We start from the raw sequence: 26,630 nt of genomic DNA on the forward strand, positions 1-26,630 counted from the left end.
CCCGGGGCGGGAGGCGCGTCCGAGACGGTCCTGGAGACTACCTCGCCGCTCTCGGAAGACGAGGGACCCCGCAGGTCCTGGGGGGAGGGTCGGGTGGGGGCCCCGGGAGCCCCCAGCCGGGAAGTTGCCGGGTCCGAAGAGTTTCCTGCCCCGACGTGCGTGCTGCTTTCCGGTGCCTCGGTTTCCGAAAAGCCCGCAAGGAACAGAGTTGGTATTGTCTGCGGAGGACGGGGTCCCCGCCGTTCCGGGCCAGGGAGGGGGTTCCGATCAAGTGGAGACCCCAAGATGAGAAACAGGCTCCTAACAAAGATCCCTCCCCCCCAAACTGTGCAGACTTGGCACAGGCAACGAACGTCTCGGGAGACCCCGAGGCCCGACCCCCCTCATCCCGGCCCTCTTTGAAACCCTCCTTGGGCCCTGGATAAGTTGGGGGACGGCGGGCTTTTATTGATTTGTTTTCGAGGCTCGCCGCGGTGCGGCCAATAAAAGGTTTATGACATCTGACCGGCAGTGAAGGTATGCGAGCTCCCAATTGCCCTGTATACGGGGAGAAGAGCAGTTTTCCCCGTTGCCCGGCAACGCCGCTGATTGACGCGGGATGCAGCCAATCGCCACTCCCGCAGGTCCCCTTGAAATGTTTTTGACAAGTACAGTAGACGAGAGTGAAGCGCGTGCGTGCGCGCGCGCGCGTGCTGGGTGGGGGGTGACTCGGCCCCCCAAACTTGCGACTGCCCTGCTCCGCTTTGGGAGGATTTCTTAACTTTTTAAAGTTCGCATCAAACATCTGTTCAGAGCTGGGCCAGTAATGTCTTTGTCAGTTATTTGGAGACCTTCTGTTTACTAGGCGAGAAACTAAGCTTTCTTGCCTCATTTTCTCCGTTAAAAAATAAAAAGGGTAACAAAACACAGCAAGTCATAAAAACAAAAGAGGGCGTGTGTGTGTGTGTGTGTGTGTGTGTGTGTGTGTGTGTGTAAAGTTGTAAGGAGGTCACCAGTGAATAACTATTTGCGTATCTGGTGGAGCAGCCTTGTTGGCAGCAGATTAAAAATGTTTGCTTAACTGCAACTCACATGATCCAGATTCTTTTTTTTTCCCTCTAAAACAGGAGGAAAAAAAGATTTGGCGAAATCTGTAGTTAGAGTATAATAATGGAAAACTCCTCAGCTGTGGTTTCTGGGAACTGTTTTTTTTTGTTTAGTTTTGTTTTGTTTTTACATGGAACTGTAGTGATCAGCAGCTCTTTACACTGTTGCTGTAAAATGCGGGATTTATAGGGATGCAGTGAGCGGTTGGAGAGTACGGGGTCCCAGCACAAAGCGCACACAGGATCCAAGGGTACTGAACTCCCATAACCCTCTCTCCGTGACAATGCCACTTTTTCTCCTAAAACCATATTGCTGGCAGTGTTTGCTTAAAACAAAAGGAAACATGGAGAATAGCGTGTTAGTTCCTCTGGGAAGCTACTGACAAATAAGCAAATTAAAAAGAAAGAGAGCAGCATGTTGTCATAGCAACAGTGCAATTAAATTACTTTACTGTCAGCCATGATATAATTTTCCTGTTTGGAAGCTCAGGAGACATAAAACTTTCATTTAGAGCTAAAGTTGACTTCAGTGGCTGGGTAGTTCTTTTTTATACTCTACTGTGGGCATTTGCTGGTCATCAGAAAATTTTCTGATGGGATCTGAGGAAACTTTTAAGAAAGACAAGTGGTGCTGTAATTCGTTCATAAAGAAGTTAAAGCCAGGATCAGACCAGACGCTGTTGTATCCCCAAGCCTAAAGATGCTAGCTTGTTTTTTCTCTGAAATGTGTCAGGGTAACCTCCTTATTTGATAGAAAGAAATACTCCCTGTGAGTGAACCCCAGTACTTTGGGAGGCCGAGGTGGGTGGATCATGAGATCGAGACCATCCTGGCCAACATGGTGAAACGCCGTCTTACTAAAAATACAAAAATTAGCCAGTCATGGTGGCGCACGCCGGTAGTCCCAGCTACTCGGGAGGCTGAGGCAGGAGAATCGCTTGAACCTGGGAGACAGAGGTTGCAGTGAGCCGAGATCACACCACTGCACTCCAGCCTGGGCAACAGAGTGAGACTCTGTCTCAAAAAAAAAAAAAAAAAAAACACACAAAACAGTTGGGCCTCTCATGACAGCTCCCCCTTAGGCCTTGCGTCTAGCAGGTTCTACCTTTTGGAAGAGGGAAGGTGCTCTAATTCACTGGCACCCTTGGCTGGTTGGTTAGTTCCCAGGATTATGCCTTCCAGAATTCCCTAATAGAGCTTCCCCAGCTGAAGCGGCAGTTGTTTTAGATGTAGTGTTAATGAACATTTAAGAGACATAGAAGGGTCACATCTTTGCCTTTTTAATTTTATTTATTGTTTTGTGACAAGGTCTCCCTCTGTTGTCCAGGCTGGAGTGCAGTGAGCCTCAACCTCCTGGGTTCAAGTGATCCTCATACTTCAGCCTCTCAAGTAGCCGGGACTACAGGCACACACCACCACACCCAGCAAATTTTTGTATTTTTTTGGTAGAGATGGTGTTTTACCATGTTGGCCAGGCTGGGCTTGAACTTCTGAGCTCAAGGGAGATCCTCCTGCCTCAGCCTCCCAAAGTGGTGGGATTACAAACATGAGCTACCATGCCACGCCTATGTCTTTGCTTTTAAATATGTTCATTCATCTCTCTTTCTTCCTCTCCTCTCCTTCCTTGCCCTTCCCTTGCCCTTCCCTTCCCTTCCCTTCCCTTTCCTTGCCCTTCCCTTCCCTTGTCCTCCCCTCTCCTCCATTCCTCTCCCCTCCCCTGCCCTCCCCTCCTTTCCTCTCCCCTTCCCCCTTCCCTTCCCCTTTCCCTTCCCCCTTCCCTTCCCCCTTCCCTTCCCCTTTCCCTTCCCCCTTCCCTTCCCCCTTCCCTTCCTCCTTCCCTTCCCCCTTCCCTTCCCTTCCCTTCCCTTCCCTTCCCTTCCCTTCCCTTCCCTTCCCTTCCCTTCCCTTCTTCCTTCCCTTCCCTTCTTCCTTTCCTTTCATTCTTCCTTTCTTTCTTCAAAACTTTTGAGACAGGATCTCACTCTGTTGCTCAGGCTGGAGTGCAGTGGTGCAGTCATGGCTCACTGCAGCCTCAGCTTCCCGGGTTCAAGCAGTCCTCCCACCCAGCCTCCCAAGTAGCTGAGACTACAGGCATATGCCCGGCTAATTTTTGTATTTTTCGTAGAGACAGGGTTTCGCCATGTTGCCCGGGCTGGTCTCGAACCCCTGGGCTCAAGTGATCCTCTCGCCTCAGCCTCCCAAAGTGGCGAGATTATAGGCATGAGCTACCATGCCCAGCCTGTTCATTTGTTTTCTAGATAGATGCTTGATTTTCTTACCGGTTGTTTCTGTGGGGAATTAAAACATAACACTCTCAAACCAAGCGTATTGTTTTAGCGCTACAGAGAGTGGGAGACCTTTTTGGTTATCTTTACTGTTCTTTCTGTGTTACATTGGGTGCTGGAGGGTTGAACATGCTTTGCGTCTGTAGGGGTCTTTCTGTTTGTAAATGTACCACCTCCTCGTTTTCTTTTCTCATCAGATGTTATTTTACTCCATGTTCTAGGTCATTGATAAAAATGGGGATGGTGGTGGGTCGGGGTGGAGGGATAGGATTCTGTGGCCTGTTTTGTTGAATTGAATTGAATTTACTGTCTTGAAACTGGCAGTTGCTCTCCTTTTTTCACCAGTTCTAATTTCAGTTAATGGCTTATCTTACATTCCCATGTATTCGTGTGGTGCCTGAAGTTACTTGCTTTTCTTCTGTTCGGAAGAAAAAATAATTCGCAATAAAATTTAATGTACTTTAAAACTGGTCTCCTGGTCTCAAGCAATCCTCCTGCCTCAGCCTCCCAAAGTGCTGGGATTACAGGCGCGAGCCACCATGCCTGGCTGGTGTTATCGGTCTTGTTTTATTTAAGGGGCATCAGGTCGCCTTGCTATATCAACAGTGGGCTGATTTTTCTCATCAGCCTATCTGTAGTGGAATTGTGGGATTGCGTTGCTCAGCGTGGGAGTCACGAGGTGGTGGTCCTGTGTGGCAGGGGTTCCACAGAGGCGGCCGTGGGAGGCAACAGAGTCAGAGGGGCACAGTCTGCCTTTCTGTTTTGGGCCTCGCCAGCTCATCATTTCTTTGTGATGTCTTTACTAGGAGCCTTCACGTAAATGGGTCCAGTCATGCCTCCCAGTAAGAAGCCAGAAAGCTCAGGAATTAGTGTCTCCAGTGGACTGAGTCAGTGTTACCGGGGCAGCGGTTTCTCCAAGGCCCTTCAGGAAGACGATGACCTCGACTTTTCTCTGCCTGACATCCGATTAGAAGAGGGGGCCATGGAAGATGAAGAGCTGACCAACCTGAACTGGCTGCACGAGAGCAAGAACTTGCTGAAGAGCTTTGGGGAGTCGGTCCTCAGGAGTGTCAGCCCCGTCCAGGACCTGGACGATGACACCCCCCCGTCCCCCGCCCACTCTGACATGCCCTACGATGCCAGGCAGAACCCTAACTGCAAACCCCCCTACTCCTTCAGCTGCCTCATATTTATGGCCATCGAGGACTCTCCGACCAAGCGCCTGCCAGTGAAGGATATCTACAACTGGATCTTGGAACATTTTCCGTATTTTGCAAATGCACCTACTGGGTGGAAAAACTCCGTGAGACACAATTTGTCACTGAATAAGTGTTTTAAGAAAGTGGACAAAGAGAGGAGTCAGGTAAGCCTCTGTGTCTGGAACCCAAGGTTTGTTTTTTTTTTGTTTTTTTAATTTAAAATTTTTCTCTATTAAAAATGAATTTCTGTTCACCACATTAAAGTAGCAGTTGTAAGTAGGTTTTATTCTGTTTAATTCATTTAGATAATTTTAAAGAATTTCCTTTCCCCAAGCCTATTAGTTATGTACTGTTTATTAGCGTTTGTACTATTTGAGGGTTTCCCACTGATAGGGTTTCCATAAAGATAAAACGGTGGTTTGCAGAATTGTTTGGTTCTCAGTTATCATCCCTCAGTGTGGATGGTTCACTTTGGTTTTAGAGTCTTAACAAAGGTCAGTATTCCAAGGGCAGCCATTAACCGTGAAGTATGTGTATATATATGTATTTGAAAAAAACTGCCACCATGAGCTAGAGAAAAATGGTGTTTCTTTTTTTTCCCTGAATATGAACGAGGAGGAGGGAAATTTCTCCAGTGTTCTGGAATAAGTAGACAGTGATGAACATTGGGAAGAGACTTGAGTATACTTACACTCCAAGACTAAACAGGCATGAATTGCCCAGGTGACTGTCATGAAATCTGGTGTCTATATAAGTGACAACTTTGAAATTCCTGGCTCAGAGTGAGGGTCCCATTAGAGACTGACTTTAAAAAGGTTTAATATTGACTTTAAAGCAGAGGTGCCCAGTGTTTTTGGCATTAGGGACCCATTTTGTGGAGGGCCAGGGGGGATGGTTTTGGTACGAAACTGTTCCACTTCAGATCATCAGTCATTAGATTCTCATAAGAAGCATGCAACCTAGATCCATCACATGCACAGTTCACAGTAGGGTTTGTGCTCCTATGAGAATCAAATGCTGCAGCTGATCTGACAGGAGGCGGAGCTCAGGTTGGCGATGCTCAGGTTGGCGATGCTCACCTTCTGCTGTGCAGCCCCCCCTTCCCCCCCATCCCTAACAGGCCACTGATTGGGACACGGCCTGGGTTGGGGACCCCTGCTTTAAAGCCATAGTTTGTACTTCATGGTCAGTGAAAAGAAGACGATTTTAATAATTTGCTTTCTTTCTCTTTTTTCTTTTCTTTCGTTTCTTTTTTTTTTTTGAGACCAGGGTCTTGCTGTGTCACCCAGGCTGGAGTGCAGTGGTATGATCCCAGCCCACTGCAGCTTTGACCTCCTGGGCTTAAGTGATCCTCCCATCTCAGCCTTCAAAGGAGCTGGGAGCACAGGTGTATGCCACTACACCCTGCTAATTTTTATACTTTTTGTAGAGATGGTGTCTCGCTATGCTGCCCAGGCTGGTCTCAAACTTCAGGGCTCAAGTGATTCACCCACCTTGGCCTCCCAAAGTGCTGGGATTACAGGCATGAGCCACCACGCCTGGCCTATTTTTGTTTTAAGGAATGTAATAGGTATAGTAGAAATTGGGCAACTGTTAAGAAGTGGACAACAAAATTGTGATCTGACTTTGAGTCCTGAAAAGTAATGCAGCCACAGTTAAGATAAATGGCCAGAAAAAGTTCCCTCCACTAAGTTTTCATGTGACTGTGTTTTCCCGCTTTGTGTGTTGTGTTAATGATGCTGCCTTGTGCAGCTGGAGTTCTGGTTCTCCCTCTTTTTGAAGTTCAGGTTTGGATGCAGGACCACCATTGTGTGGGGTCAGTGGCTGGGCAGGGCTGGGGCCTTTAATTTCTTTCTGGCAGCATGTCACTGTTTCAAGTAGAATCTTGAGCGTGAGAATATTCTCATTGTCTTTGGCATGGGAGAGTATGAATCAGGAAGTGGCCTAGCCCTATTGCTCCTTGCTCAAATTGGATGTGTTTGTGTGCAAATGCTCTTCACTCAGTTTCTGTTTGAGATGGGGGGTGGGGACGCAGGGCTTGGGGAGGGGTGTTGCCTGGGAGGAAAGATGTGGGCACTAAGGAGGGATTTACTTTGATCACTGGTGCAAATGATGCCTGGGTCGAGCGTGCAGATCTGAATATTCATAAGTTTTTGGGCCCCTCCTCCTCAGGTCCTTATTTTTGTGTAGCTGTAACCATCAAAGTGCATCCCTTTAATCAGGGAGAGGAATTTCCGTGACCATGAAGCTCTTTCTCCTTCCTCTGTATCTCAGGTTGGGCATTTGGAGAGCCACCTCTGGACTTGGCTTTTTTGAGTGCTTTAAGATTATTCTTTGAGCTTAGAGGACATTCATTGCTCCCCTGTAAAGAACCAAGTCTGTGGTATTTAAAGCTTCTGTATAGGTGGGTCTTTGTGGCAAGAAAGGGAAAGTCTCCGAATGCAATTCCAGACAGAATGTGGAGAAGAAAGTGCTGCTCAGGTCCCCCAAAGCCGCATGGCAGTGATAAAGCAACAAACAGGGCATTTAGTTTGGTGTAAAACGAGTCTGCAAGCTCCTGCATGCCTGAATCTTCATGTTTGACATAATGCCGGTGCACATAAAAGTAATTTAGCAAATGCACACTCTGAAATGTTAGAAAAGACCAACGCCAGAGCGTGCAACAAGACTCGGGAGCATTATTCATCAGTCAGCCTTGGGAGTGACAAGTGGGTGTTGGATGCCGTGTGTTGAGGCACACCGGGAGGAGCTGTTCTCCCCCCATGCAATCCCCCACCGCTGGATTCTGGGAATCATGTTTTCCAGGAGTGAAGGTCGTCAGTCCGGATAAATTCAGATATCACTTGTTGAAAGAGAATGGTTTTAAAGACCTGAGATTGTTAATGTTATGAAACGTTCAGTTCTGGCTTCCCAGCCATCCTGACCTGTATTGACATGTTTCTGATCAAATGCCAGTCAGTTTTGTGGTTGGGAGTTTGCTCCCAGCATTTGGGATTCTGTGAGAACAAAGCAAGAGGTGTGAGTTTTTCCACTTTTCTCCTCTTTCTTGGGTTCCCCCAGGCCAGCTGCTGGCTGCTGTGAGAGGTGCAGGCTCCCAGGTATGCTCAGGTACACCCAGGTCCTTCCAGGGCATTGACGTGGCTCAGTCACTTGGGGTTTGCTACTACGGCATTCTCCCTGATATTCTGCCCAGTGAAAGCTCCTTTACCTCTATGGGTAAACTTGTTTTTTCCCATGAGATTTTATTTGGCGGGAGCTCCCACATTGAAGTTGCCTTCAGCACAGTGACTAAATGCACCTGAATGTTGGTGAGAAGTACTTTAAATTGAACGGGAAAATTGAAACCTTGCAAGTTGTATGCAGTGAATTAGCTATTCCACTTTTAATTTTCTTCTGAAAGTGAAGAATACGGTTAGGCTTGACGTAGCAGTGAACATGTGGAATCCTGTGTGATCCTTGTCCCTGAGGGCTCGGAACACATACCCTGCTGGACAATTGTTTGGCTGGCATGTTGGGGAGGAAACATACTAGATTGCATCAGAGTCACCTGTGGCACTTAAAAAACAATTCCCAGCCAGGCACGGTGACTCACACCTGTAATCCCAGCACTTTGGGAGGCCAAGGCGGGAGGATTGCTTTAGCTCAGGAGTTTGAGACCAGCCTGGGGAACATGGTGAAACCCTGTCTTTACAAAAAATACAAAAAAAAAGATTGGCTGAGCGTGGTGGCCTACTCCTGTAGTCCCAGCTACTCTAGAGGCTGACATGGAAGGATGGCGTGAGCCAGGGAGGGGGAGGTTGCAGTGAGCTGAGATACAGCCTAGGTGACAGAGCCAGACCCTCTCTCAAGAAAAAAAAAAAATTCCCATTTTCTCAGGCCCCTTTCTGGAGATGGTGATTCATTAGGCGTGAGGTGGGAAAACTGGTAGTTCTGCCGAGCTTCCTAGGTGTTTCCAGCGTGCAGCTAGGTTGAGAATCCCTGAAGTAGGTGCCCTCATGAGGTCTTTGCAGTTGCTGAGATTTCATCAAGAGCATGTTCTCATGAATGAGTCAGTCAAGGCAAAAGAGACAGTCTGGCTTTCGTTTTCTCTCTTAAAGGACTTCAAAAGATAAGAGTTTTATTTTTATTTTTGAATCACGGAAATTTTCAAACACACAGAGAATAGTATAATGACTTGATATACCCCCATAACACACATCCCGATTCAGTAGTTGACAAAGGTTTGTCACACTTCTTTTATTTATTCTTCTTTGTTGTTGCTATTTCTGAAGTTGTTTTTTGGTTTTTTGTTCTGAGACAGGGTTTCACTCTGTTGACCAGGCTGGAGCACAGTAGCATAATCATGGCTCACTGCAGCCTCAGACTCCCAGGCTCCAGCCTTAGCCTTCAGCCTCCAAAGGTGGGACTACAAGTGCACACCACCATGCCTGACTAATTATGATTATTTTTTTTTTTGGTATTTTTCATAGAAATAGGGTTTTGCCATGTTGTTGGCTGGTCTCAAATTCCTGGTCTCAAGCAATCCTCCTGCCTCAGCCTCCCAAAGTGCTGTGGATCATAGGCATGAGTCACTGCACCCAGCCTTGCTGAAGTATTTTGAAGCAAATGACATTTACAATTCAAACATTTCAGTATGCATAAGAATAATTGACAATTTCTTATATAATAACCATGCTAAAGTCCCGCCTAACAAAATGAACAATTATTTGGTGTTGCCTAATACCAGGTCCATATTCAGATATCCTTGTTTACAAAATGTTTGTTTGAATTAGGGTCCAAATGTGGTTCCTGCAGTGCCTTTTGTGATGTTTCCTGTCTGTGTCAGTCTGCAGCACTCCTATGCCCTCTTTCCTTTTTAATTCCCTTCCGTGTTACAAGAGACCCATGGCTTACGCTCTACAGTACTTGCATTCTGTTTACTTCCTTGTGATTTCATGTAACTTGCTTGTCTCTCTCCTATTTGCTGTCAAATGGAAGGAAGTACGAACGTCTGGGTCACATTCTGGATTACATTCTGGGTTGCCCTGTGTCCTTCCTGATATATCACTTCCAAAAGCCTGGTCATCCCCCTCTTGGGGAAGCTGAGATTGAGCCATGGGTTCATGTGAGGTCACTGTTCCTTACTCTATAAAATTGCTCATTAGTTTTTTTTTTTTTTTTTTTTTTCCATTTCGTCTATGGATGATCTGTGCCTAAATCAATTAAGGTAGAGTTTTAATGTCTGGGATTAAGTTTTACACTCCCTAAATACAGGTCTTACTTAGGAGTGTAAGATTAGCATGTACTAACCTCTCTGACTACTTGTAAATGAGAAGTAGACTGCAGTTATTTTTTTCCAGGCTGGATTATAAGGTATGTGTGTATTTCTATTTCTGTGCCTTTTTTTTTTTTAACCTTTCCTCTTGCTACTTGAACAAAAAACATTGTCATCAAAGGGTTTATAAAGGAAACACTGTACAAAAGTATGTTTATTATATCCAGAGCAGAGTGCTTTAAATACAATTTTAGCTTATAAATATAGGCATGCTTGCTTTGTGCTTTCCATATGCAGTATCTGATTTCTTCCTCACTAAACCCTATGAAGTAGGCCCTATTATTTTCTTTCTTAAAATAGATGATGAGTTAAGCCCTGAGTGGTTAAGTAACTTGCTAGAAGTTGCACAGCTAGTAAGTGTAGAACATGAGTTCATCCTAATTCCTTCCAATTCTTTTTAAAAAAAATATTATTTATTCAATTTATTTTTGAGACAGGGTCTCTCTGTCACACAGGCTGGAGTACACTGGCATCATAGCTCACTGCAACCTTGAACTCCTGGGCTCAAGTGGTCCTCCTGCCTCAGCCTCCCAAGTAGCTGAGAATACATGTGCATGCCACCACATCCAGCTAATTTTGAGATTTTTTTTTTTTTTTTTTGTAGGGCTGGGCACTGTGGCTCATACCTGTAATTCCAGCACTTTGGGAGGCCGAGGCAGGCAAATGACTTGAGCCCAGGAGTTTGAGACCAGCCTAGGCAACGTGATGAAACTGCATCTCTGCAAAAGATAAATAAATTAGCTGGGGGTTGTGGCACACACCTGTAGTCCCAGCTACTCAGGAGGCTAAGTTGGGAAGATCGCTTGGTGACAGAGCTAGATCCTGTCTCCAAAAATAATACATTTTTAGTAAAGATGGGGTCTCGCTGTGTCGCTCAGGCTGGTCTTGAACTCCTGTCCTCAAGCGATCCTCCCAAGTGTGAGCCACCATGCCTGGCCCTGTTCCCTCCAATTCTGAAGGGCATGTGCTTACCCCTGGTGCTTGCCCATGCCTTCTCAGTATAGCAGACATTGTAGATGATCTCTCTGTGCTTCCTTTAAATAGCCTATGACTATGGGTTACAGGGGATTGAAATAACCCAAATAAACCCAGAATTAACTCTGGGGGTACAAGATAGAGAAAGGCAAATACAGAGTATATTTTTGTACTGTTGAAATGGGGCTCAATTGTCGGTACATGTAAAGTTCTTGCATCTGCACAGAGCACACAACTGCCTGCTCAGCTTCCGGTTTCCAGGCTCTGTCCTGACCCCCTGCCTCATAGGACCCCTTCAGTGGCATCAGAGCCAAGTGCAGAAGCTTTTCTCCCTGCATGTACACTGTTTATACAAATTCTCTCTCTAATTTGCTGTTCTCTTCACGTTTACTTTCAGTAGATGAGATTCTTTTTCAAAGGCAGTTTTGAAAATGAGGTTGCACCCAGGTGTGGTGGCTCACGTCTGTAATCTTAGCACTTTGGGAGGCCAAGACCGGGGGTGGGGTGGTGGGGGCGGGGAGGAGGAGGAGGGATCATTTGAGGCCAGGAGTTCAAGACCAGCCTGGCCATCATGGTGAAACCCTGTCTCTACTAAAAATACAAAAAGTAGCCAGGCCTGGTGGCGGGTGCCTGTAATCCCAGCTACTCGGGAGGCTGAGGCAGGAGAATCGCTTGAACCCAGGAGGCAGAGGTTGCAGTGAGCGGAGATCACGCCGCTACACTCCAGCCTGGGTGACCGAGTGAGACTCTGTCTCAAAAAGAAAAACAACAACCAAAAAAGAAACTGAGGTTGCACCTCTATGTGTCAGCACCCCATGTAAGCAGTTGCTTCTAGGTTTTTCTTCTTGGTGTTGTGAATGCAGAATCAAGAGCATTTCCCCTTCCCGTGATACCAGTCAACCTACCTGTCTCATTGATGGTTCTTTTAGGAGGAAGAGAGAACTTATTATTATTATTATTTTGGATAAATAATGCACATTGGAAGACAGTGTGGTCCGGTTCAGATGTGTAAATTCCTAAGAATCAGTGTAATACTGGGTGGGTGGAATGTGTAATTTTGTAATGTGTGTGAGACTCTCTGAGGTCTCTGGGTGAAGTGACAATTCTCTTCATCCTTGACCCGGGGCTGCCTTGCCCAGCGTTGGAAATGCTCTGCCTGAGGACGGCCTCCTCCTCACTGGTGCCCACTGCCAGGCGGGCTGCTTTCTGCCGTCTGTGCTATAGGCTATGTCACCTCAGAAGGTTGAGAGTTTACCAGGGTCTCTGAAGGGCCAGAAATAAAAATACTCCCTTGTCACAGGCCCTGGAATAGGAAGCCATTCATACCAGCATCCTCTGTGATCCCAAGAAAGTGCACCTCCCTGACCCATACTGCCGTTCTTTTTTGTTTTTGCTTTTGTTTTTCTGAGACGGAAGGAGTCTCGCTCTGTCGCCCAGGCTGGAGTGCAGTGGCGCGATCTCAGCTCACTGCAAGCTCTGCCTCCCGGGTTCACGCCATTCTCCTGCCTCAGCCTCCCAAGTAGCTGGGACTACAGGTGCCCGCCACCACCACGTCTGGCTAATGTTTTGTATTTTTAGTAGAGATGGAGTTTCACCGTGTTTGCCAGGATGGTCTTGATCTCCTGACCTCATGATCCGCCCGCCTCGGCCTCCCAAAGTGCTGGGATTACAGGCGTGAGCTACTGTGCCCGACTTCTTTTTTTTTTTTTTTTTTTTTTTTTTTTTGAGACAGTCTCGCTCTGTCACCCAGGCTGGAGTACAGTGGTGCAATCTCGGCTCACTGCAGCCTCCGCCTCCCCAGGTTCACTTGAGAATCGATTATTTTCATGCCTCAGCCTCCTGAGTAGCTGGGATTACAGGTGCATGCCACCACGCCCAGTTAATTTTTGTATTTTTAGTAGAGATGGGGTTTCACCATGTTGGTCAGGCTGGTCTCAAACTCCTGACCTCGTGATCTGCCTGCCTTGGCCTCCCAAAGTGCTGAGATTACAGGTGTGAGCCACCGTGCCCGGCCCCATCCTGCCGATTTATTCCTTCCAGACTGTTCGTTCCTTTTTCTTCCAGTCATTAGGTGTCTTGGGTGGGGCCACATTTCTGTTGTCTTGCTCTGGCAGACTTTTCATTTGTCTGCTCATTCATTCATTTATTCAACAAACTTTTTAAAGTACCTACTATACTACGTGCTAAAATAATACAGAATTGAATGTACCATGGCCACTGCCTGTAAGGCACTCATGGTCCAGCGAGCCCTCCCCATAGAGTCTCCCTCTCGCTAGCGGAACTTCTCCAGCAGAAGCTCTTACTCCACCGCTGTATGCCCTTTATATTCTCTGTTTTCTGTCTCACATTGTTGCTTTTCTGGCTCTGCATGGATACACTACCTTTCTACTCCCTACGGTGACTTGGCCAGGAAGATGCCATTCACTTGGATGGGGGTCTGTCTGAGGCTGCTGGGAAAGCTTCTGATCTCCCCCTGTTTCCTATTGAGAAAATGTTGCATTCTCTTTGGTAGAGCTTTGAGGCACCTGGATAGGTCTACCAGATACTTCATTGATGTACTGCCTGTATATCCACCAGCAAGAAATGGTTTTCAGAACCTTCCCCGTTGGGCTGAGATTTCCCCTTGAAATCATTTTGGCTGCAGGATAATTCTCTGCAGTAAATAACATAGGAAGTTGGCACTCTGACCTATTTGGAACTTACAAGTTTAGGCCGGGCGTGGTAGCTCACGCCTGTAATCCTAGTAATTCAGGAAGCCGAGGCAGGACGGATCACTTTGAGCTCAGGAGTTCGAGACCAGCCTAGGCAACATGGTCAAACCCTGTCTCTACAAAAAATACAAATATTAGTTAGGCGTGGTGGCATGCGCCTGTGGTCCTAACTACTCAGGAGACTGAGGCTGGAGAGTCGCTTGAACCCAGGAGGTGGAGGCTACGGTGAGCCATGATCGCACCACTGCATTCCAGCCTGGACGAGACAGAGTGAGACCATGTCTTCAACAACAACAAAAAATTGTTAAAAAAAAGTATGATTTGATTCTTGCTTTTTGTACTCTTAGTAGTTTACATTCCAGGGAAGCAGGAAACATAATGCAAAATAAAAAAGAGTAAGTTACTGTAAGTACTGGATGTGTGCCCATCAGTGTGAGATTGGTATCATTCAAAGTTAGGCTGGCTTCCCTTCCCCAAAGAGGGGCCCTGGGGAAGCTAAAAGATAGGGATGGGCGACTTTTGAATATTCCTCATGTTCACTTGAATAGGCTGTTAACAAAGCATTCTTCTGGTGTGGGAATGAGCATTAGACCTCCAAGGATGGATTGATCAGATGGAGGCTTGACTGTTTATTGTAGAAAACCAATTAACAATGATTTAAACAAGCTAGGGGCGTATTTCTCCTTACATGAAGTAAGTCTTGAGGAGCTAGACAGAGACGCACCTTCCCTCTTCTCTGCTGTTCTCAGGGCATTGTGCATTTCCATTCTCAGTCTTCTCATGGTCCAAGATGGCATCAGCTAGCATGTTCCCATTTTAGGAAGCAAGAAGGTGAGTGCAGGGAAGGACAGGAGAGAGTCTTGCTGACTTCGGGTTTTAAGGGGCTTTCCCAGAAACCACACCCTCTGCTTTGATCTTATTGGCTGGAGCCTGGTCACATGACTTCTAGCTGCAAGGAAGCCTGGGAAATGAACTTTTTTGCCTGATCCATTGGAACCCCAAGTTAAATGTTGGTTCTGTTGCCAAGCAAACTTGGAACTTTCTGCCACAGAGGTCTAGATGTGTTGGAACAGCGTCAGAGGAAAGGATGGAGAGAGGTGGTGGCTGGAAGGTTATGTAAATAAGAATAGGGACTTGTTGGAGGAGCTAGGATGCTAAATGGAAAACTTTAAATTGCATTGGTAACTTAAGTAAAGCAGAGATGCTGATCCATTTCTTAAACATTCCAAATAACCAAGGTTTTGCTTTAAGATATTCTGGTTAAATTGCATTTAATGTCATCAAAAGCGATAGCTTGATTGAGGTGAAGATGTAGTCCGTGCCAAGGATGATAAGAAGAAAAGCAAGGAAATAGATGGTTGAAGATAGAGAGTAGTGTGAAGTCGTTCTTTTAGTAATAACTTGATGGGTTGCTATGTAAGATTACAGACAGTTCTATGAACAGGATGAAGTCTTTGATTTGTGTATGTGTGTGTGTGTGCTTGTTTGAGTACCTTTGCTTGTGAACTCAGCAGGAGACAGTAAATACAGGCAGAGAGGCTATATGCTTCCCAGGGGAAAAAGCTCTCCAATTACCCTTCCTTTTCTTCCTTTGGTCCTCACAGGGTGTGTGGGATTTCCCTCTGGGCCCCGTGGGGTCGAGTTCAGTGTCTCCTTCTATTTATTGGAGTTCTGTGAAGTGCCTTATAGAAGGCTGTGACTGTCCTCCTCTAGGGACAGGACTGATAAGTGATTTAACTAATGTCATTAGACAGAAAACACCCACCTAGCAGAACATGTGCACCTGCTTTGTTTTTAGAAGGCCAAGTCATGTGAGCGCTGACTCTGATCATGGCTATAGTAGAGGGGGAAGAAAAGTCCCGAATCTCTAGGAATCGAGGTACAGGCAGCCTGGCACGGAGGTGAGGCATAGCATCACAGTAGGTACTCCTGGAATACTGCACTGTGTGCTGAATTCCTTCGAGGCTTGTAAAGTTGAGAACTGGTGTTTGCAGCTATGGTTCTGAGGTCTTGCAGAATACCTAGTGGTGGTGGTGTTGCTGTTGAGATGAAGCCTCACTCTGTCACCCAGGCTGGAGTTCAGTGGCATGATCTCAGCTCACTGCAACCTCTGCCTCCTGGGTTCAAGCGATTCTTCTGCCTCAGCCTCCTGAGTAGCTGGGATTACAGGCTCACGCCACCATGCCCAGCTGATTTTTCTATTTTTAGCGGAGACAGGGTTTCACCATCTTGGCCATGCTGGTCTTGAACTCCTGACCTCAAGTGATCCGCCCGTCTCAGCCTCCAAAAGTACTGGGATTACAGGCATGAGCCATTATGCCTGGCCCCTGGCTTGCAAAGTAAAAATTAGACTCTGTATTTGTGAAAATAAGTGGCTTCAGTCATTTTAGAAGCATTTTCAGCAGTGATTCATTCATGTACCCTTGTTCGTGGAGTGCCAGGCACTGTTCTGGGTGCTGAGGATATAGTGGTGACCTCTGGCGGGTCCCTGGCTGCTCTCCTAGACCTTCCATAGGGTAGCAGTAAGGGTAGGGGAGGAGGAGGAGGAGGCAAGTGGTAAATGATAGTTCCCTATGTGGGACAGGGTAGGTAATGTACCAGACTGTGTTACATGCAATGAAGATAATAAAACAGGATAATGTACTAGAGAGGAGTGGGGAGGAGGGTGGGAGACTTCTCAGAGGGGTCTGACTAGGCCATGCCTTGAATGGCAAGAGGGATGCAGCCGTGCAAAGATCTGGGTGGAGAAAACAGCAAGTGCAAAGGCCCTGAGGCGGCAATGACTCAAAATGTCCAAGGCACAGAAAGAAGGCTCGCAGTTAGTGTATTAGAAAGGGGAGAATGTTATGTCTAAAAGGACAGGAGGGGGAAATACCTCTCTGGGGCTTGTTCCAGTGGTGCAAGAGAGAGATGGTGGGAGCGATGCTAGCTTGAACCAGGGTCAGGGGTTGCAGATGAAGATGTGTGGGCAAATTTGGGTTGGGAAATTGGATGAGGATTAGTGCCAACATTCTCTTTTAACCATGTTAAATTAGAGATGGTTTGCGGACATCTAAGTGCAGCTGTCAGGAAGTTTGCTATACGAGTTTCAAGCTCTGTGGAGACGTTCGGGTGGAGGTATAAATCTGAAACACAGTGCATAGGTGTTGGAAAATAAAGGGATTTCTGGATTACCTCTCAATCAAAAAGAAAGTGAAATCAAACTTCTATTTCAGTTCTTACAGGAAATTATATTTCCATTAGTGTTTGACTAGGAAATTCATTTTGGGGTATATTCAGCATGGAGAATAAAAACAAAAGAGGTTTACATTTAGAGGGAGACCGTCTCAGAATTATTTCAACAATGACTTACCTCTAGTTACTAGCTGTAGTTTTGCAGGCAGAAGAGAACAAACCTTTACTTTTGTACCAAGAGTGCAACTTCTAAATGTGCTCGGGGTAGCTACATCTCTGATATCAGGAGAGAAATGTACTCCAGTAAACATCTCACTTAGCAAAGCCCCCTAACCCATGGCTTCTGTGAGTTCTCTGCCATCTGGTCCCTGGCTGGAAAGAGGAATTTTTCTTGTATATGTGTCTCCATAGCAACGAGTTTGCAGTTGATATGGAAAGTAAGCAGTTGCCTTAGCAACGGAGTTACTGATGTGGCGGCTTCCTTGCTTTCAGGGAATGGATAAGCTGACCAAACTAGTTTAGATGCATCCTGTAGGGCGCTGTAATGTAGAGCCGCACACACGGCCCCTGCCAGTGTAAAATTGGTCTAGCTTTAAAAGAGATCGCAGCCCCTCCCCCTTCCAGAAGGAAGGGCTTACAGCTGTAATAAATCAGACAAAAGTAGTCGCTGTCAGTTGAAATAGATTATAAGCGGGATCTTCTAGCAGACTTTATTTAGTTTAGCTCAAAGGAGAATGTTATAGTCAAGGGTACATTTGGTTACAAGGACAAGAGAGTCACCCGAGTTGGCTTAAGTAAAAGGGTACTTGTCCCAAAAACATAGCAGCCAGTCCCATGGAGCAGGAGCAGTTTCAGAGAGCAACAAAGCATATCTGGGGTCCACGGCCATTGGACCTGCCTCCTCTGTTCCTCTGCGGCCACGTGGACGGTCATCTCTGCCTTTCTCTGAGGATCCGTTCTAGCCTTCTCTTTGCAGCCCAGCTCCCTCTGTGTGATCTTGATTCCTACCTTCTCTCGCCATTGGCTTGTTCTGCTGGTATATTGGTGCCAGTCCCTGTGAGGTGATGGTCCCAGTGCCCAGCGGCGTCAGCACCATCATCTGTGTGGCTTGTCTTTGTCATCATTTTAGACACTAGGACTTGTCCTTTTCCTGGGCCAGGCGCTCAGCTCTGGTCAGAACAGGGGCTGGTCCCCCTGATCAAGATAGCTGCTCGGACAATCCCTTCATCTGGGGTTGGGCTGGGGCTTGAGTCTCAAACATATCTGCAACAACAACAAAAAAATTCAGGAAAGCCTTTGATCATTTGAAGACATTTTATTGATTGATTGATTGATTTGAGATGGAGTTTTGCTCTTGTTGCCCAGGCTGGAGTGCAATGGCGCGATCTTAGCTCACCACAACCTCTGCCTTCCGGGTTCAAGCAATTCTCCTGCCTCAGCCTCCTGAGTAGCTGGGATTACAGGCATGCACCACCATGCCCGGCTAATTTTGTATTTTTAGTAGAGACAGGGTTTCTCCATGTTGGTCAGGCTGGTCTTGAACTCCTGACCTCAGGCGATCTGGCCGCCTCAGCCTTCCAAAGTACTGGGATTACAGATGTTGAGCCACCATGCCCAGCCCAGTACTAATGAAAAGGAAAGTAATAAGGAACTTTGGAATATTTTGTGCTTTCTTCTTCCCTCTGTCCCCTCAGAATACCTCTTCTGGGTGATGAGGATTAACATGCCCGAGAACGTTGGGACTATCTTGAACCTCCCTTTTCTTGTCATCTCCATGGTGCCTTCATCTTTCTTTCATTGCAGTTTATAAATTGGGGGCTGGCAGTTCCCAAACTAGCAAAGTTTTTCTTTGGTGACTACTTCTCCCTGTCGGCTGCCCTCAGAGTGCCCGTAATCACAGGGTTGAGCGATTACCGGAAATTATGAACTCTAGCCCCCGATCCGGACAGAAATAAATGTCAGCTTTCCCATACAAGTTGTCCTAATAGTCAGGATCAGGAGGTTTGGTAATAGTTCTTACTGACTGTTGTGCACTAGCTCGCATCACTGCATTGTTATTTTCAAAATGGGGGAAAATGTAATTACTCCATCCTGGGGACTGGGGATGACAAAACTCTGGTGGAAGATACTCAACAAAATAAAAAGAGACCAGGAAGGCTACAGAGTGGCTTCTGCCAGTCGCCAAGGGATTGGGCAATGGCCAGAATTATGTGGTTGGGGAAGCCAAAGGAGAAAGGGACTCCTAAGGTTTACCAGTGCCATTGGAAGAATCCTGAAGAGAAGACAGAATTTTATTAGCTGGTTCCTTCAGGATAGTCAGACCGGGGCTGGTGACAGGAGAGAGGGGGTCCATTGGGTCATCAGACGTGGCTTGGACACAGGTAGACACACATATGGGGGAAGACTGAGTGTGAAAGTAGGAAGTGACATTTCCATAGGACCTGTTGGGTGCTGTTTGGAGTTGTGTGAGGCATTTGTATCCATGGTCTTACATCTTTTTAACAACTGTAAAGCAGGTATCATATGCTTTTTACAGATGGGGAAACTGAGGCTCATAGAGGTTCAGTGGCTTGCTAAGTTGACACAGCCAGATATTTTTAGCTAAGGTCTGACACTTCCTTGCTCCTCCTTTACTCTAATTGGCTAAAGCAAAGGGTCACTGTGGGATAGAGAGGGAAGTAAGTTTGGGAAGGTGGGCTGAGCTAGACTGGGTTTTTTTTTTTTTTTTTTTTTTTTTTTTTGAGACGGAGTCTCGCTCTGCCGCCCAGGCTGGAGTGCAGTGGCCGGATCTCAGCTCACTGCAAGCTCCGCCTCCCGGGTTTACGCCATTCTCCGGCCTCAGCCTCCCGAGTAGCTGGGACTACAGGCACCCGCCACCACCACGCCCGGCTAGTTTTTTTTTTTTTGTATTTTTAGTAGAGACGGGGTTTCACTGTGTTAGCCAGGATGGTCTCGATCTCCTGACCTCGTGATCCGCCCGTCTCGGCCTCCCAAAGTGCTGGGATTACAGGCTTGAGCCACCGCGCCCGGCCGACTGGGGGGTTTTGAGTGCCAAGAAGCCTAAGGTGGTAGGGGGCCCTCAGACATTTCTGAGCCTAGTCACAACACAGACAAAGGAGTCAAGTGCTTCCTTCTGATGCCCTAGAGTTTCTTGCAGAGCCCCAGTCTCCAGAGCAGGGATTCTTTTATTTTTTTATTTTTTTAAATTTTATTTTAGGTTTGGGGGATACGTGTGCAGGTTTGTTATATAGATAAGCTCATGTCACGGGGGTTTGTTGTACAGGTAATTTCAGCACCTAGGTACTAGGCCTAGTAACCAATAGTTATTTTTCCTGATACTCTCCCTCCTCCCACTCTCTACCCTCCAATAGGCCCCAGTGTGTGTTGTGTCCATGTATTCTCATCATTTAGCTCCCACTTATAAGTGAGAACATGTGGTATTTGGTTTTCTGTTCCTGTGTTAGTTTACTAAGAATAATGACCTCCAGCTCCATCCATGTTCCCATAAAAGATGTGATCTCATTCATTTTTATGGCTGCATAGTATTCCATGGTGTATATGTGCCTCATCTTTATCCAACTGTCATTAACGGGCATTTAGGTTAATTCCATGACTTTGCTGTTGTGAATAGTCACAGCAGAGATTCTTGCTGCCCAGAAATGTATGGAGAAAAAGGCCACAGCGGTCACTGGTTTTCCATAACTTTGACTGACTTGAACCAGATTTGTGCACTAACAAGAAAAAAAAAGTCTACTGCGGCATATTTCTCATTTTAAGTGTTTTGTTCTTTTTTTTTGAGATGGAGTTTCACTCCTGTTGCCCAGGCTAGAGTGCAGTGGCACAATCTCAGCTCACTGCAACCTCCACCTTCTGGTTTCAAGAGATTCTCTTGCCTCAGCCTCCCAAGTAGCTGGGATTACAGGCATGTGCCACCACGCCTGTCTAGTTTTTGTATTTTTAGTAGAGACGGGGTTTCACCATGTTGGCCAGGCTGGTCTCGAACTCCTAACCTTGTGATCCACCTGCCTTGGCCTCCCAAATTGCTGGATTACAGGCATGAGCCACCGTGCCCAGCCAGTAGTGACTTCTTGATGCTCCAGTTCAGCAGCTGTACCTGGACTTGACTGATGTGGCCCCCATCATACTCTGATAGAGTTCTTTTTGCTGGGATCCTGGAAGATGATCTTGGTTTATAGATGAAGAATCTGGGGTCCAGTGAAAGTGACTTGGTAAAACTCACAGATCTGTGCTGAAAGCCTTGGTCAGCTGCCCCTTGGCGTGATGCTCTTTTCTCTGCATCGGTTCATTGCTTCACTTCTTTTTCAAGGACTCTGATTAACTGGAAGTGGACATAAACTGGTGTTATTTATGTGGGATTTGTTTTCCTTCCTAAGTCTTATTTTGGGTCACTGAATATACTCAGTTTTTGTAAGTGATTTGTCATTTCTGTTTGTAACTTCTGAAAATGTGCTTAAGTCTTTGAGAGTATGCTTTAACCTATAAATTTTTGTTTCATTGATTACTCAGAATGTCCTTGAATTTTAGCCTTTGAGTGAGTCTCTGGGCACTATTTTGCATTACCTGCCTATTAGTATTTAGCCATTGATGAAATCCACACAGATCCTTCCTGGTCAGAAAAGGACCTGATCTGCTTCTTGGTGCTGATGTTATGTGGAGAGTTTGCATATTTCCCAGAAGCAGTGACAAGTGTGACTGGAAGACTCTTAGAAAATTTTTTACTTAACTGTCTGTCTTGATAAACGCTATGTTCATTATCATTGGTTCTTTGACTTACTTTAAAACATCCCCCTTGGCCGGGCGCGGTGGCTCAAGCCTGTAATCCCAGCACTTTGGGAGGCCGAGACGGGCGGATCACGAGGTCAGGAGATCGAGACCATCCTGGCTAACACGGTGAAACCCTGTCTCTGCTAAAAAATACAACAAACTAGCCGGGCGCGGTGGCGGGCGCCTATAGTCCCAAGTACTCGGGAGGCTGAGGCAGGAGAATGGCGTGAACCCGGGAGGCGGAGCTTGCAGTGAGCTGAGATCCGGCCACTGCACTCCAGCCTGGGCGGCAGAGCCAGACTCTGTCTCAAAAAAAAAAAAAAAAAAAAAAAACAACCATCCCCTTACAAAATTAACTGAACGTGGTGGCGCATGCCTGTAATCCCAGCTACTCGGGAGGCTGAGGCATGAGAATCTCTTAAATCCAGGAAGCAGAGGTTGCGGTGAGCCGAGATCATGCCATTGCACTCTAGCCTGGACAACAACAGCAAAACTCTGTCTCAAAAAACAAAAACAAACAAACAAAAAAAACAAAACAAAACTTCCCCCTCAGCCTTAGAGATCAGTTTATATTGGGCAGGCATTTTTTTCCCGAAATATTAATACTAATATTAATAAGTAGTAATAAGGCAATTACACCACTCCTGTATGGTTCCCTAAACCTTTTCATAACTTGTTCATTCATCCAGCTAATGTTGATTCCATGCTTGTAAGCAGGCTTATGCTAGGCATCAGGGAAGCCGGATGATGAAGGTATAGTCCCTGTCCTCCAGGAATTTCCAGTCTAGTGGGAGACACAGACACATGAAGAAATCGTCATTGTACACCTCGCTGTATGTCATGCATATGAGATGCTGTGCTGGGCAGGAGAGGGTGTGAGTGCCGCTTCGTTTTACACAAATTGGTGAGAGAGAAAGCCTGGATGCTGTACCGAGCATTGAACTAGGTGTTAGGAGATCGGGGTTTTATTGCTAATCTGGTTTCTAACCAGCTGTGTACCTCTCTGAACCTTAGATTCCTCCATTCAATTCAATAAACCTTCTCTTGTGGGCCCACTGTGTTCATTCAGTATGTTTAATTAGTCATTCATCTGTAAGCTGAATTGTCCTGGACACGTGTTCCTAAACTACTTGCCACAGGGGACCCTTTTATTCTCCTCCCTATTCTGTGCTTTTGTTAGACGCATGAGCGTCAGTCACAGGCTCTCAACCAGCATCAGATAACCAGTGTCCATAGGGTGTGTTGAGAATATTTCTGCCCAAAGCAAAGGAGCTGGATGTGGCAGCTTACATAACAATGTTGCACATGAACGCGTGATTTCCAAAAGACTTTGGGGAAGTGTCAGAATAAAATCCTGTCCTCATAATTCTAACTCTACAGAAGAGCCTTTCCATAGGAGAACAACCCAAATGGGTTGTGAGCCTTCCCGTAGGAGTTGTGTGTGATTTTCAAAGCCCTTTCCTATGCTATTATTAAAATTCTAGGAGACCACTTAGTTGGGGAGTCACTAGCTGTGCTTCCAGTGATCTGTCTCCCTGGGACCACTAGGTTCCTCGTCCTTTCCTGTGTCTCACAGCAATTGGAATCTAGCTCTTCTGACCATTTCCCCAATGCTAATGGGACCCTGGGATTACAGAATAGTAACTTCAGGTATTCTATTCCTGGAATCCCAGGTGTGTTCATGGCTGTGTGGGCGCTCAGCACACGCATGTATCTGGCCAGATGCCTTAGCCCAGGTGTGTCCACACTGAGCATTGTTGCTGTTTTTCTTTCTCTCTTTTTTTTCTTCTCTTTTTTTTTTTTTTTTTTTTTTTTTGGGGAGACGGAGTCTTGCTCTGTCGCCCAGGCTGGAGTGCAGTGGCTGGATCTCAACTCACTGCAAGCTCCGCCTCTCGGGTTTACGCCATTCTCCTGCCTCAGCCTCCCGAGTAGCTGGGACTACAGGCGCCCGCCGCCTCGCCCGGCTAGGTTTTTGTATTTTTTAGTAGAGACGGGGTTTCACCGTGTTAGCCAGGATGGTCTCGATCTCCTGACCTTGTGATCCGCCCGTCTCGGCCTCCCAAAGTGCTGGAATTACAGGCTTGAGCCACCGCGCCCGGCCTTTTTCTTCTCTTGATGATGTCATTTTTTTTTTTAATCAAAAAGCTTTACTGAACTCCTGCTGTGGTTTGAATGTGTCCCCCAAACTTCATGTATTAGAAAGTTGAGGCTGAGCGCGGTGCCTGTAATCACAGCACTTTGGGAGGTTGAGGCAGGCGGATCACCTGAGGTCAGGAGTTTGAGTCCAGCCTGGCCAACATGGCAAAACCCCATCTCTACTAAAAATACAAAAAAATTAGCTGGGCGTGGTGGTGTGCACCTGTAATCCCAGCTACCAGGGAGGTTGAGGCAGGAGAATCACTTGAACTCAGGAGGCAGAGGTTTCAGTGAGTTGCACCCCAGCCTGGGCAACAAGAGCAAAACTCCATCTCAAAAAGAAAAAAAAAGAAAAGAAAGAACGTTGATCCCCAGTGTGGAGGTGTTGGGAGTTAGGGTCTAATAGAAGGTGTTCGGGTCATGGGGACACCACTTTCATGGATCTGTAAGTGCCATGATTGTGGGAGTGGGTTCCTTTATAAAAGGATGAGTTTGGCCCCCTTTCTGTCTCTCCCACTCCCCTCTTTGCCCTTCCGCTTCCCACCATGGGATAATGGAGCAAGAAGGCCCTTACCAGATGCCAGCCCTTCCATCTTGGACTTCCCAGCTTCCAGACTGAGGAAACAAATTTGTGTCTTTATAAATTATCCACAACTCCCAATGAAGTCAGGGGGCTATGAAGAATACTTGTAATCTTCCTTATTATTCCCTTGTCCCCAGTCAGTTTCCTGCTCTAGACAAGTTGTACCTCTGGGCTCTTTCTCCTCTACTTTTGCCCCTCTGTAGCTGTCACTGTGTCATTTCTGCCTCACTCTGGATAAGCCTTCCATCTCTGCCGGTGTGGTTTATTGCCAGATGGTTATTTTGTTAGCAGTGGTTGAGTCTTACGAAATGTGATCCCAACTGATCTTTTTTCCCTCTGTGTGAAATGTGTGGTGTGCACAGTTTGTGCCATTTGTTTGCCCTGGTGCTGAGGTGAGGTGGTTTGTGGGGAAGCTCCGTTTCTGGCTGCCATGTGGCCATGGGAGATTGATGGCAACGCTCACCCTCGGCACTTCAGAGACAGCCGTGAATGTTTTCAGATAATCTGTTCAGAAATGGAGGCTTATTCCCACAGTCCTGTGGCTGGATGTCTCGTGGCGCTCTGTGCGTTTCCTGTCTAAGCAGGTGTTCAGGGTTCAGTTGTATCCCTCAGAAAGATAATGTTGAAGTTCTCATTTCTGGTACCATGAATGTGACCTTATTTGGAAAATATGTAATCAAGTTAAAATGAGGTCACAATGGATCAGGGTGGTTCCTAATCCAATGTAACTGGCATTCTGATAAAAAGAAGAGAGGAGGCCAGGTGGGGTGGCTCATGCCTGTAATCCCAGCGTTTTGAGAGGCTGAGGCGGGTGGATTGCTTGAGGTCAGGAGTTCGAGACCAGTCTGGCCAACATGGTGAAACCCCATCTCTACTAAAAGTACAAAAATTAAGCTGGACGTGATGGCTCATGCCTGTAACCCCAGCACTTTGGGAGGGTGAGGTGGGTGGATCACGAGGTCAGGAGTTTGAGACCAGTCTGGCCAATATGGTGAAACCCTGTTTCTACTAAAAATACAAAAATTAGCCGGGCATGGTGGTACGTGCCTGTAGTCCCAGCTACTCAGGAGGCTGAGGCAGAAGAATCTCTTGAACATGGAGGGCGGAGGTTGCAGTGAACTGAGATCATGCCACTGTACTCCAGCCTGGGTGACAGAGCGAGATTCTGTCTCCAGAAAAAAAAAAAAAAAAAAAAAATTAGCTGGGCATAGTAGTCTGTACCTGGAATCCCAGCTGTTCAGGAGGCTGAGGCAGGAGAATTGCTTGAACCTGGCGGCGGGGTGGGGCGGAGGTTGCAGTGAGCTGAGATTGCACCACTGTACTCAACCTGAGCCACAGAATGAGACTCCATGTCAAAAAAAAAAAAAAAAAAAAAAAAAGACAAGAGACACAGACACACGTGCAGGGGAGAACACTGTGTGAATGTGAGGGGAGGGGTTGGAGTGATGACTCCGCAAGCCAAGGAACAGCAAGGATTCTGACATCACCAGAGAGGGTCATAGAACAGATTCTGTCTCCCAGCTTCCAGAAGGGACCAGCCCTGCTGACACCTGGACTTTAGGCTTCAAGCTTCCAGAACAGTGAGGAAATACATTTCTGTTGTTGGGGCCATCCAGCTTGTGGCACTTGGTTACAGCCACCCTGGGAACAGAGCAACAGAAAGAAGTAGCAGTGAGTTACGAGTTTCTGCCTTCTCCGAGAGACTTCAGGAATAAAACCTAATGGAAGGTACTTAGGAATATGCAGTGGGATTGTGTCCTTTTACAGAGGAGGGAACTGAGATCCAGAGAGGTGCTCACAGCCACGCAGTGGGGGCTGGTGATAGATTTGGACCCAGAACTCAGGTCTCCTGGACGTAGAACTTCTCTCCCTCCTAATGCTGCCTTTGGGAACATATTTGAAACCTAACTGGGTTCACATTAAAGAAAAGCCATAAAGTTAGAGGGCAGACGGTTTGGGTTTGTTTTCCTTTCCATTTTTTGATGAGGAATGAAGGGATCACAGATCTTGACAACAAAATGGGAAGAGTTTATAGGGTTCCAGGCTGGAGTGCCGTGGTGCAATCTTGACTCACTGCAACTTCCGCCTCCTGGGTTCAAGCAATTCTCCTGCCTCAGCCTCCTGAGTAGCTGGGACTAGAGGTGCATGCCGCCATGCCTGGCTAATTTCTTTTGTATTTTAGTAGAGACGGGGTTTCATCATGGTTGGTCTCGAACTCCTGAGCTCAAGCAATCCACCCACCTCGGCCTCCTAAAGCACTAGGGTTACAAGCGTTGAGCCACCGCGTCTGGCCAGTGTTCCAGTTTTATTAGCTACATAGCCTGCAAGCAGAGAGCACAGTGGCACCAACCAACCAGGCTATATTTGGGGACTGTTACTTATT

General features: G+C 46.7%; 1 protein-coding gene and 1 long non-coding RNA gene across 12 annotated transcripts in view; one reads left to right on the plus strand and one right to left on the minus strand.

The window, feature by feature from the left end:
- LOC105467570 (forkhead box N3) overlaps positions 1-26,630 on the plus strand; it is a 467,055-nt gene that overhangs the window by 204,231 nt on the left and 236,194 nt on the right. For all 10 annotated transcript variants that reach the window (XM_011717274.3, XM_011717279.3, XM_011717280.3 and 7 more), the window contains one exon: positions 4,177-4,733. In XM_011717274.3, coding sequence (XP_011715576.1) covers positions 4,191-4,733 — 543 coding nt within the window. In that variant the 5' untranslated portion in view covers positions 4,177-4,190. The remainder of the gene's footprint in view (positions 1-4,176; positions 4,734-26,630) is intronic.
- Positions 17,457-24,854, minus strand: LOC139364215 (uncharacterized). 2 transcript variants are annotated; one of them, XR_011625646.1, is made up of 3 exons: positions 24,711-24,854; positions 20,754-21,082; positions 17,457-18,006 (listed from the first exon to the last, which is right to left on the minus strand). It is a non-coding gene; the product is annotated as an uncharacterized lncRNA (long non-coding RNA). The 2 variants fall into 2 exon arrangements; XR_011625647.1 differs by having other exon boundaries at positions 17,875-18,006; positions 20,858-21,082; positions 24,711-24,846.

This window comes from Macaca nemestrina, chromosome 7, assembly GCF_043159975.1.
Source record: "Macaca nemestrina isolate mMacNem1 chromosome 7, mMacNem.hap1, whole genome shotgun sequence".
Taxonomy (NCBI): domain Eukaryota; kingdom Metazoa; phylum Chordata; class Mammalia; order Primates; family Cercopithecidae; genus Macaca; species Macaca nemestrina.